This window comes from Rhinoderma darwinii, chromosome 2 (genome assembly GCF_050947455.1).
Source record: "Rhinoderma darwinii isolate aRhiDar2 chromosome 2, aRhiDar2.hap1, whole genome shotgun sequence".
Classification (NCBI taxonomy): Eukaryota; Metazoa; Chordata; class Amphibia; order Anura; family Rhinodermatidae; genus Rhinoderma; species Rhinoderma darwinii.
In genome coordinates this window covers 191054603-191067615 of record NC_134688.1, presented here as the reverse complement: position 1 = coordinate 191067615, position 13013 = coordinate 191054603, and the positions used below count along the sequence as shown (strand labels likewise).

Sequence of the window (13013 nt, the reverse complement as noted above, 5' to 3'; positions counted from 1 at the left end):
ACCGTCCCAACTGTCAAGCATGGAGGTGGAAACATTATGTTTTGGGGGTGTTTCTCTGCTAAGGGCACAGGACTACTTCACCGCATCAATGGGAGAATGGATGGAGCCATGTACCGTCAAATCCTGAGTGACAACCTCCTTCCCTCCACCAGGACATTAAAAATGGCTCGTGGCTGGGTCTTCCAGCACGACAATGATCCAAAACATACAGCCAAGGCAACAAAGGAGTGGCTCAAAAAGAAGCACATTAAGGTCATGGAGTGGCCTAGACAGTCTCCAGACCTTAATCCCATCGAAAAATTATGGAGGGAGCTGAAGATCCGAGTTGCCAAGCGACAGCCTCGAAATCTTAATGATTTACAGATGATCTGCAAAGAGGAGTGGGACAAAATTCCATCTAACATGTGTGCAAACCTCATCATCAACTACAAAAAACGTCTGACTGCTGTGCTTGCCAACAAGGGTTTTGCCACCAAGTATTAAGTCTTGTTTGCCAAAGGGATCAAATACTTATTTCTCTGTGCACAATGCAAATAAATATATATAATTTTGAATTTGTGTTTTTGAGATTTTTTTTTTAATATAATCTATCTCTCACTGGTAAAATTAACCTAGCCTAAAAATTCTAGACTGTTCATGTCTTTGACAGTGGGCAAACTTACAAAATCAGCAAGTGATCAAATACTTATTTCCTTCACTGTATATACATAGCTTTAGCATGGTCAGAGCCAGCATATTATTCCACAGTAGATAGTAGCTCTTTTGCATCTAGTATGCCTTTAGAGAGAAATTAAACCATATAAAACAATGTCATAGATATTTAACTAGGCTTACCCTTTAGCAACACTCACTACAGTGGGGCCAAATTGTAAACTAACTGGTCAGTCGAAAGGAAGGGAATTATGGAGCATCACAATACTGACAGGCAACAGGAATACAAAAAACAGGAACTCACCAATTGAAGACAGGGATGGTAACCAGATGATAATCTTAGACGAATGATGGGAAAAAAACAGATGATGAATGATGAAAACAGTTGGGTGATCGAAGCTACAGTTGATGGATGATGATAACAGTCAGATGATGGAAACTAAATGAATGATGGTTGACAATAACAAGCTAAGGCCTTATTCACTCGAACGTATAATACGTCCGTGCTACGCGCGTGATTTTCACGCACGTCGCACGGACCTATGTTAATGAATGGGGCCATTCAGACTGTCAGTGAATTTCACACAGCGTATGTGCGCTGCGTGAAACTCATGACATGTCCTATATTTGGCCGTGTTTCGCGCTGCACGCACCCATTGAAGTCAATGGGTGCGTACAAATCGCGCTCGGCACACGGAAGCACTTGGAAGCACTTCCGGGTGCTGCGCGTGATGCGCGCTACAGTAGTCAAAACTATGAAAGAAAACAGATTGTTTGTAAACAGAAAACCAGAGTGTCATCATGATGCCGGCTGCGCGAAAATCACGCAGCTGCGCACCATATGCTGCTGACACACGGACCTTTTTCGCGCGCAAAACGCACACGCTCGTGTGAATCAGGCCTAACCCTAACAAGCTCTCCATTTATCTATCCCTGGATCTGTCACTTAGCAATAACCCTTACTGTCCCTAATGAAGTCCCAAATCTGCAGACACGGTCCCTTACACAACAGCAGGTAAACACTAGGAACCCGAGGCAATGAAAACAAAACTAAACAGATCCAAAACTCAGAGAAAAAAGGCAAGCAGAACAAAGAACAATTGGAACAGTATATAACTGATCAACATAATAAGACCAAATACTGAAGCAAACAAGGACTGAGGAAATACAAAACAGCATTGGAAAAGCACAAGACATGGCTGGAAACACATGATCAGCGTAGTACAAGCAAAAACACCTAGCAAACTCTGTAACAAAAACCTGAATGCTGATGCCAGGTATTCTTATGGAGAGGCAGACCAATCGGGTCGCTCTTGCTAAATGAGCCACCGTGACTCACATAATTGTGGCTGTCTGATCTACAATGATGAATAAAGCACACAGGCTGTGTGCTTGATTTTATGCACCTGTTTGTATGCTTGATGGACATGTGTCTCTTGATGGAAATGTGTCTGCATGTGGCTGAAACGCCTAAACTCGATAATAAGGATCAGATAGGTGTACACATACTTTTGGCCCTACAATTGTATAAGCAAATTCTAACTGTTGATGAGTCTGTTTCCTGGTAAAAATTACACCGTAAAAAAAACAAAAAACATTCCAGACAACTCTGACAAGCTCATTTGAAAAATAGGAGTGAGGGGATAACACAAGAATACTGAATGTTCCTGGGATAGCAGTTACATCAATCATTAAAAAAGTGAAAAGAATATAGCATGGCTGTAAATCTGCCTAGAGCTGACTGTCCTCAAACTGTGGTAGTGCAAAACACAGCACCAATAGCGTTACTGCCACTATATGAAAAAGTCATTGTTGCTTTTTTTTCCTGTTCTGATAGAGATCTTTAGGTCACGTCCAGACATAGTAGAAGCAACAGAATTGACAAGCTGCGAATTTGAAAATCCGCCTTATAACCTAATTTACATTTCTGGGGGAATTTTTTCTGCTACTTATGGGCGATGTTTAGAAAACCCCATCCACATGTATTGTACATTGTAGTGGATTTTCTGAGTGGTCTCCACACCAAATCTGCAACATCTGAACTCACCCTAGTGGGCATATGTATGTATGCAGAATAATATACAGTGCATGCTCTGTCATAACTCCGTCTCCCTCCGCCAAATGATGTTCCAGGCTGAGAGAAGTCTCACTCTACTTATCAAATGCAGCTTTTAAAGATTATCACAAGATATTAGGGTTGCAAATATATTGTTATTGACTGCATTTTACATTTTCTGCATTGTGCTGGAGCTTATATATGCAATGGGAAATCTATGAAAATGCAAAAGTCGTGAAAGTCCTATAAATACCTATTCTAATAGCATCCTTCCTGCTAATGCCAATCACTTACGTTCTTTTTCTGCAGGATTCTGCTACATTTGGCACGGCTGCTGGTGCTGGTGCTGCTAGTCCCAAAATAGGCACACTCAATGGAGAACAAGGGAGTTCGCCAAAAGTTCAATTACCTCTTAATGTGTAAGTTAAAATAAAATAATGTATTCATGTTCACTCATTCTGCTCTGTAGCGTATTTGGGTTTAGATACCTTTTCTACTGGGTCAATGTACATATATTTTTAAGCTGGTTAAGAAATGTCTACATTTTAGATTAATTAAAATAAATGTGTTTTTTTTCAATTCCAACAAGATAAAGATAAACAGGTAAAACCTAGATTGATATAAGTTATGTACTTGAATTCTAGCAGTATTTTATAATTTGATATAAACATCATAAATAAAAAAGTGACTGAACTCCATGCAGACTGTCCATAATATGTCTCTCCTACTTTTATATCTTGCATTTTTCTGTGTTTCTATGTAAATAAATCTGGCCGCCGCCAGTGGCGTAACTAAGAAAGACTGGGCCCCATAGCAAACTTTTGACTGGGGCCCCCCCTCACCTGGGTATCACACATCCCCCCCTTGTAGATAGTACCTCCCTATAGATTCCATCACACAGATAGCACCATACACAGCCCCCTGTAGATAGCGCCATACACAGCCCCCTGTAGATAGTGCCATACACAGCCCCCTGTAGATAACATCTTACAGCCAACCTGTAGATAACGTCTTACAGCCCCAAATCCCCCTGTAGATAACGCCATACAGACCCCCCTGTAGATAACGCCATACAGACCCCCCTGTAGATAACGCCATACAGACACCCCCTGTAGATAACGCCATACAGACCCCCCTGTAGGTAACGCCATACAGAGTCCCCCCTGTAGATAACGCCATACAGACCCCCTGTAGATCATGCCATACAGAGTCCCCCCTTTAGATAACGCCATACAGAGTCCCCCCTGTAGATAACGCCATACATGTGTGATCGCTGGCAGCGATAAGGAGAACGGGGGACAGAAAGTCCCCCGAAGTTCTAAATGCCAAACCTCAAACTTCCGGCGTCTGCGCAGTTCAATAAAAATGAAAGGAGCGCTGGTCACGCATTTGCACAAGTGCGACCGGTGTGCAAGTCATTTCTATGGAGCTGCAGACAGACTCCGGAAGTCCGAGGTTTGTCATGGAGAACTTCGGGGGACTTTCGGTCCCCCGTTCTCCTTATCGCTGGGCGTCCCAGCGATCACATATGTATCCCCTATACTGTGGATAGGGGATGCATGTCTTTTGTAGGAACAACCGCTTCAGTGGCATAGCAGCTGCTAGCGGAGCCTCCGGCCATGGGGGGGGGCCTCATGCTGCGGGCCCCGTAGCAGACGCTACGGCTGCTATAGAGGTAGTTACGCCACTGGCCGCCGCACTAACTCCTTTCTGGCCGCCGCACTTACCTCTGCAAGCCTGTCTTTTTCTTTTGTCTGTGCCACATAGTGGTGTATACCTCTGAGCCCTGTCCTGCCTGTGTTTGACCCCCAGATTTTGATTGACTACGGTACTTGTTTCACTCCACTATTGGATTTATCCCTTTGTTTCTCGACCACAGCAAGTTTTCTACGTTTGTTTACTGCATTTGGCTTCTGACCACCCTCCTGCCTTGACCCCAGATTTGTGCCTTGTATCCAAAATTCTGTTTTCCCCTTTGGTGAATTATCTCTGTACGATTGTGACTTTACTTCATGACTACAAGACTGTCCATTGCTACCAGTAACCACTTGATAGTTTACTTTCTCCTCATTGGTTTCTGTATATGCTATCCAGAGAATCCAGTACTGAGCAACGAACATGCACTACAGGGTGCGCTACTGGTTAAACTTAGGCTGCAGAGCCAGGTCCTTAACGCCCTTTTACGGCATATTAAAATCATATAGAATAGAATATCACTTTTTTGTCAAATATAAAAAATTCCATGAACAGATATCCTCATATTGAAAGTGTAAAAACTATGAGATTAGCACATATACAACAGATCATACAATCACATAAACATATTTAAAATATGCAGTAAGATAAAAAATTTCCCTAAACCTACATATTTGTGACCTAATCACCCGATATCTCCGGCCCGATGGTAACAGTTCAAACAGCACAATAGGTGCAACAGGTCCATCTTTTCTCCAAAATACTTGACAACTTACAAACATCACAACCAATCATGGATCCTGCAATTAGAGCTGCTCTAAATTGATGTCTGATAAAAACTCCTCAAAAATGTAACACTAAAACCACATTTTTAAAAAGTTTCAAAAAATAAATACGCTGCTAGGCCTTCTTCACTAATGCAAATATTGAACTAGACAATGTGAGATCATGAGAAAAAGTGATCCCTAAGGGCTTAAACTCCTTTACTAAATCCACCTGATCCCCCCCCCCCCATGGTAATCTTAGAATTTCTCCTATTTCTTTAACCTGAAATCAAGAATCATCTCTTTAGTTTTTTCAATTTTAAAAACTAAATGCTTTTCCTTCGCTAACGCTGGATCTCAGGTCGATGTTCATCCCCACCTGTAATCAGGCCAAGCAGCGTCTCATATCATCCGCATATTTTACTAGAATGGTACCTTTATGACATGTTACACAATATGAAGTTTTATGGGGAAATTAAGCCGGACTCAAACAGCACCCAAGGATGACCCCACTATCTGATTCCTACTAGTTAAAAAATGTAACAAACTATTCTATAATTCCAATAACAGCCCAAGTTTTCCAAGCATAGCCACCAACCATGCAGGCACCACCGTGTTTAAGGGTCAGTTCACACAGAGTTTTCTGACACGGGAGCCGCATCGGAAAACGCGGCAAAAAACACCTCCCATTGATTTCAATGGGAAGCGGAGGCATTTTTTTCCCGTGAGCGGAAAAAACGGCTTGCGGGAAAAAGAAGGGACATGCCCTATCTTCGGGCGTTTACGTCTCTGACCTCCCATTGACATCAATGGGAGGCAAATAAAGCGTATTTCATGGCGTTTCTTTTGCCCGCGGCGCTCAATGGCCGTGGGCAAAAAACGCCATGAAAATCAGCGTGCAAAATCTGCCTCAAAATTCCAAATAAAATTTTGAGGCAGATTTTCGGCCTGCAAAAATCTCTGTGTGAACCCAGCCTAAAGCTGAGCTAAAGTCCACAAACAAAACCCTCACATAGTTACAACTGGTATCAACATGACTTAATATAGTGTGCTTGGCTAAAGTGACAGCACTCTCAATAGATCTATTCTGCTTATAAGCAAATTGAAGGTGGTCATCTTTTTGCAATGTGTGATAAAACAAATTTCTTAAAACACTTCATCACCACTGATATTAAAGCCACTGGACAACGATCATTAAAAGATCTGTCACTATTTTAGTAATGACCAATCTCCTAGCTAGTCTAATAGGCCCTGTCAAACTGAAAATTGTGCCCCAAAAAGTTTATTATTTTAAATGTTACGAGCTTATTTCTAAATATGCAAATGAGGCTATACTAGGCAAGTGGGTGTCAACACCAGCGATTCTCCTGAGGTGGAGCTACCTCACAGCCTCTGACACTGTCCTATCAGCATGAAGCTGCTTCACACAGTGTGAGAAACTGTGGCTGGAGGGAAGGGGGATCACTTCAAACAGCCATATCTCAGGCTGTGGATCTAGATATAGTTGAGGTCTCAACTATTGAAAAAACAGTGGGGAATGGAAGCTATATACTATATGATCTGGCTGTGTTGCTGGGCTGGGAAGAGGAGAGCTGTATGATGATTGGACAGAGTCATACAGAAAACATTACACCACCCAGAGTCAAAAGAACGAGTAACCTCCCTTTTGGCAAGTATAGCCATATTAGCATATTCAGAAAAATGCACATAACTTTGCAAATAATAAACGTTTTTGAAAAAAATTCACACTGTAGTTATCAGCATCATAGCACCTATTAGATCAGTTAGGCGAAAGGGAATTAATAAACTAGTGACAGGTCCTCTTTAAGCGAAACTGCACTTTACGTTTTGGGTACGGTACAAAAACCTGACTCACTCAAAGACAGATTGAAAATCCTGCAAAACACCGGTGCCAGACCAAATACACATACTCGAAGCTATCTGGCCCTGCAGCCTTCCTCATAACCAACATTTTCAGAGCTTTATAAACCATTTCCAGACACCCTAAAGGGCCTCGCTACTTCCGAAGCCTGTACTTGGTCGATGCCACAAATTATTGCTGTCTCAATCCTCAAATAGAATTCAATCAGTTGCACCACCAGCTCTGCATTAGATGACACAAGGCCAGAGGTGGTGACAAAAATATGACACAGATTTTGGCATGAATCAAAGGGTGAAATAGGTGGTGAAAATCTGCAACAAATCCGCAGCATAATTGACATGCTGCAAATTTGAAATTCTGGATCTTACCCTGAATTCCATACATTTCTGAAAATATGCAATAAATCTGCAACATGTTTGAATTCACCCGAAGGCTACATTCACACGACAGTCGTTTTCACAACAATAGAGTTCTATGGGTGTATTCAAACGGCCATTTTATTTAACGGCCTGTGAACACTGGCCATGAAAAAATACGACATGTCCTATTTTTGGCCGTTTTGACGGCCCCACAGCTCCCATAGAAATCAATGAATCAGTTTTTACCGACCGTTTTTCAGGAAACATCCTTGTAATGGCAGGTAAAAACTGATTCTGGCCGAGGCCGCTACTTTGAGCGCTGAGCCCAGGGAAGCCCTTGGCAGCACTGTCCAAATATGGACAGTGCTGCCCAGGGAAGCCCTTGGCAGCACTGTCCAAATATGGACAGTGATATCGGGTTCTCAACTATGGAGTCCCCGGCCAGAGCATCGCAAGACCTCTAGCCAGGGACTCCAATTTTGTAGATAGCACCCCCCCCCCCCGCCTGAAGATAGCAACCCCCCATCTCCGGAGATAGCGCCACTGTAGCTCCCCGTAGGAGCGGAATCCCTGGCGGCCAGATCCCGCTCTGGCAGGGGATTCCTCTCTTGGAGAAGCCCCCGGTGTCACTCTCCATATATGGACCGTGACGTCAAGGGGTTACTCCTGGAGCGGAATCCCCGGCCCGCTCTAGCAGGGGATTCCGCTCTCCTGACGTCACTGGCCAGGGGATTCCTCTACTGTAGAAGCCCCTGGCGTCACTGTCCATATATGGATAGTGCCGCCAGGGGCTCCTTCTTGGAGTGGAATCCCCGGCCAGAGGGATTCCGCTCCTACGCTGAGCTACAGTGGCGCTATCTACATGGGGGGTGGTGTCATTTGCAGGGGTGGTGCTTTCTGCAATGGGGGGTGTTATCTACAGTGGCGGTTGGTGCTATCTACAGGGGGGGTGCTATCTACAGGGTGAATTGGTGCTATCTACAGCAGGGGGTTGGTGCTATCTACAATGGGGGTGCTATCTACAAGGGAGAGTGCTATCTACAAGGGGGGTTGATGCTATCTACAGGGGGTGTGGTGCTATCTACATGGGCACTGTGACACTATATGGGGTGTGACTATCTACAGGGGTCACTGGTGCTATCAATTTGGACACTGGCACTATGAGGGCACAAGCACTTAATATGTGGGCACTATGTCACTTTATATGTGGGCACTATGGCATTATGTGGGCACTATCTATAGTGGGCACTGTGGCACTATTTACAGGGATATTATGGCACTATCTAGATGGGCAATGTGGTATTTTCAAGGGGTTTGGACAATAAAACCAAATCCATCAGATGTTTAAAGGCCATGAAAAACGGATGGCAAACGGCTGAGAAACGGCCATTATAAACGGACAGACAGACTAGAAATGGATGAAAATTTGGAGACACTGATGCAAAATGGCCATGAAAAACTGACATTTCATCCGTTTTTAATGGCCATTTTTTTATACTGTCGTGTGAATGTAGCCTTATCTACTTTTTCTCTGCAGGAGAAATATATGGCCTTCTTCAACTTCCCAGGGGTGTCAGAAGTTAGACCTAATCACCAGACTAGCTTCACTGTAAAAAAGTCTCTCAAGATGATAACTGTACAGTGAAAAGTTCTGACATATTTCGGTGGTTTAATTCCTCATAATTTTCAAAATGCAGGTAATGGATGAAAACATTATTGCTGATTTACTAAGGCTGTCTAAGATTATCACAGCGTAAACCCAGACCAGGCAGATAGAAGATTCACCAAAATTATCAAAGTGGTGCAAGCTGCACGACGCTGTATGATAGATTTGGCGCATCTTGCTAGACATGTAAGTCACTTTTGTCCTCTTTATACCACCTCTTGTTTGGCTTAGTTTACGCCAGTTTTTGTGCCAAAATTTTATATCGGCACATTTAAAGAGGCTCTGTCACCAGATTATAAGTGCCCTATCTCCTACATAATCTGATCGGCGCTGTAATGTAGATAATGTGGTTTTTATTTTAAAAAAACTATCATTTTTGACAAAGTTATAAACAATTTTAGATTTATGCTAATTAGTTTCTTAATAGACAACTGGGCGTGTTTTTACTTTTTACCAATTGGACGTTGTGAAGAGAAGTGTATGACGCTGACCAATCAGTGACCAATCAGCGTCATACACTTCTCATTGTTCCAGCCCATTGTTACAGTGTGATTTTTTAAAATAAAAACCACTGTTGTTATCTACATTACAGCGCCGATCACATTATGTAGGAGATAGGGCACTTATAATCTGGTGACAGAGCCTCTTTAAGCTTCGTCATTTCTGCTAGACCATGTCCCCTTTGTATAAGGCCTTGTCAACCCAGGCACAAAAAGTGACTAAAACATCTAATAAATGTGCGCCATAATTCTGGCTTAATTTGAGTAATTTAATTAATAAATCTTCCCCATTGTTGTTTGCCTCCATTGGCAGGAAAATGTACAGACCTTGTCCTGCCCACAGCTGAGAAGTGGATACAATTGTATTTAGTTTAGCAATCCTCTGTGAGCTAAACAACCTTCAGTTGATACATTTATTGATACATTGTAGAAAACAGCTAATATGCAAATCAAGACAGGAGTGAAACTTATGCTGTTTATATATTTAGCTCACAGAGGATTGCCTAAACTGGATACATTTGTAGCAAACTGTCATCTGTGAGGTGTATTAGGTCTGTTTGGATTTTCCAGCCTCTGGGTGTTTCCATTTACTAAAAGCAAACACCAATTATATGAAAAGCGACAAACAAAAAATGAGTGCAGGAATAGCCATATATGCTAAAATGTAATGTTTATTAGTATGAAAAATTAATAAAAAGAATGATGATGAGTGCCACAGGACAAAAAGGACGGCATCAAAGTGGCATGGTGATATTTATAGTAATATTTAAGTTCACCCAAAAAAGTTAAACATATTCTCAGACATATAGATTTCAAATAAAGTGCAGTAGTGCAAGCCTGCTAAATGACATGATGATGCAACCTAAAAACTAAATCTGATATTATCTACCGTACAATTGCGTCTGAGTAGCGTTTTGGTGCAAAGCCACTACTTGCAGCATTGTGTATCTTTAAAGCTTTGTGCGGAGTTATAAATGTTATAAATGGTTTGTTAGTCGGTGTCTGACCATTGGGACCTCCACCAATCCCAGCAACAAGGGTGCACAGTCCCCTGTCCCTAGCAAAGAGGCAGCTACACATGTGCTATGAATCCCCATTATAGTGAATGGGAGATATGGATCTCAGTCTATAGATAAGATGGGACAACCTTAGTTGGAAGAAACGCAGATAGGGTTTTTAGACATGTAAGTTGACAAGTGTTAAAATATGTAATTCTATTTCTCCAGCCTCTCCTTCTTCCCTTTCTAATTACCTATAATGATGAGTGTTACTGATAAAGTGTTAGCATTAAAGCAGATGTCCAGTCGCGACCTGAACAGTTACAGTTTATATGAGTTAATACCTTTGGCTAGTATTACCTGCTATTTTTTTTGTGTTAGCTGATTTTTACCTTTGCTTCATTAGGGCTTAGATTAGAGTTGTGACCTGAGCCTGCAGCTTAGCAATAACACCTACAGGAAGTCTGGGGTAGTCCGAAATCCACCCTCCTTAAAAAAAAATCCACCTGCCTTCACACCTTACCTTATACCGTAGCTCAGGGCCGCCATGAAGAATTTCTGGGCTCCATACAGCCAAGATGTCTGCCCCCCCCCCTCCATTACCGGGGTTGGGCAATGGAAAGTGTGGCGCTCACGTTTGTACATTATACGCATTAACTGATTTTGGTGCTGATGTCAATTACAGTGAATGAAACCATGGAGCTGGCAGTGACCGGTTAATGCTCTGGATTTTGTTCTATTTAGCCAAAACTTATCCCTCTGTATGGCATAAAGTGGGATACGTCGCCCGGGGAATGGCCATGTGGAAAATCCTGAAGTCACTGTCCATAAATGGACAGTGTTGTCAGGAGCTTTCCCAGGGCTGGAGTCCGTGGGCAGAGCTTCTACTAGTGCTCTGCCGAGTCCACGGCCAGAAAGTCGGCAATGCTCTGGCCAGGGATTCCGGCCCTGGAGAATCCCCTGACGTCACTTTACATATATGGACAGTGATGTCAGGAGCTTTCCCAGGGACAAAGTCCACGGGCAGAGCACTTCTGCTGCTCTGTCTGGGGACTCCGACATTGGGAAGCTCCTGACGTCCCTGTCCATATAGTAATGTCAGGAGCGGTATACGTTTTTCTGTGGAATCTCTCAGGATGGAATAGCAAAGTCTACTACGCTATCCCAAAAACGGGATTTTACCGCACTATCACTATAGCTTAACAGCACTGTTTTACCATGTGTTATACCCTTTTTTTTTAATGCAATTTTCGTGATTGCAGCACAAATCACGCGGTTTTGCAGCGATTTTTAACAAATCAAGGCAAAACTGCACCATTTTTGCCGCTATTACGAAAATCGTGGCAAAAAAATGCTAGGGAAACAATTTTAACATACTTTATATAATCAAGTTATATATAATCAAGTGGGGTCAGGAGGAATGTAAGGCAGGAAGGAGAGAGGGACACACACTCACCAGCCTGCAGGTCCAGTCGGCGGTATAGAGAAGGAGCTGTACTGCCCTGATGGCGGCCATGCCGTAGCTTTGCCATCTAAGGTTGCCACATGCCCAATGTAATCTCACCAGTGCACAAAGAGCTGATTTCAATTTCAACAAAGATATCATGATTATAAATTGCAAGCGACTAAAGCAGCAAAGAGAATCATAAATACAGAGGTAGGAAAGTTGAGAATTTAGTAACGTTATATTCATATTCATTTAAAATGTTTTACTTTAAACTCTGCTGGTCTAAAATGTGGGTTTTCTGACACTTTCCTGGACATCATTCTTACCTGCATTGATGCCAGCTGGCAGCCCTATTTGTCTAGCATTTCTTTTCTACAGAGACAAATTTGAAATTAAAGATACAATTTTCTACCATAAACCACCAAATTTAGGTTTATATATCTGGTATAACACATATCACTGATTTCTTTTTCCATTTTCTACATTTTGCTAAGAAAAAATGAATAGTTATTTTATTAAAAATGTTAGGCAATCAGATCACACATAAATGGAATTTTAAGTATATCCACCCAGGTAGAATACGCTGCAAATTTTCTGTCCAGATTTTCAAATCGGATAATCTGCAGCATTTACAGTAGCAGCAAAGTGGGTGAGATTTAAACAAATCTCATCCATTCACTGCGTAAAAAAAAATCTGCACAGAATACATGCGGATATTGATCTGCGGTGAAGAATTTTAGTCTTCATCATGTAAATTTATGTTGTGGATTTGTTAGAAAGTTGCTGAGTATTTTCCGCATAGACTTGCATGAGTACCTTAAAATTTGCCGTAAAATCCGCAAGCAATGATTTGTTGCCAATTTTACTGCATTTCCATTGCGGCACCACAGCAAATCTAATGAATTTCCGCAGGTGCACATTTTACTCATATATGCAGGAAAAGGCCTCTTTCACATGGCAGTATTTTGGTCAGTATTTTGTATCAGTATTTGAAA

The 13013-nt window shown here is 42.2% G+C and overlaps 1 protein-coding gene across 2 annotated transcripts in view; it reads left to right on the top strand.

The window, feature by feature from the left end:
• The window catches only part of SH3RF3 (SH3 domain containing ring finger 3), a 437353-nt gene that overhangs the window by 340631 nt on the left and 83709 nt on the right, over nt 1-13013 (top strand). For both annotated transcript variants that reach the window (XM_075852650.1, XM_075852652.1), the window contains one exon: nt 3017-3126. In XM_075852650.1, coding sequence (XP_075708765.1) covers nt 3017-3126 — 110 coding nt within the window. The remainder of the gene's footprint in view (nt 1-3016; nt 3127-13013) is intronic.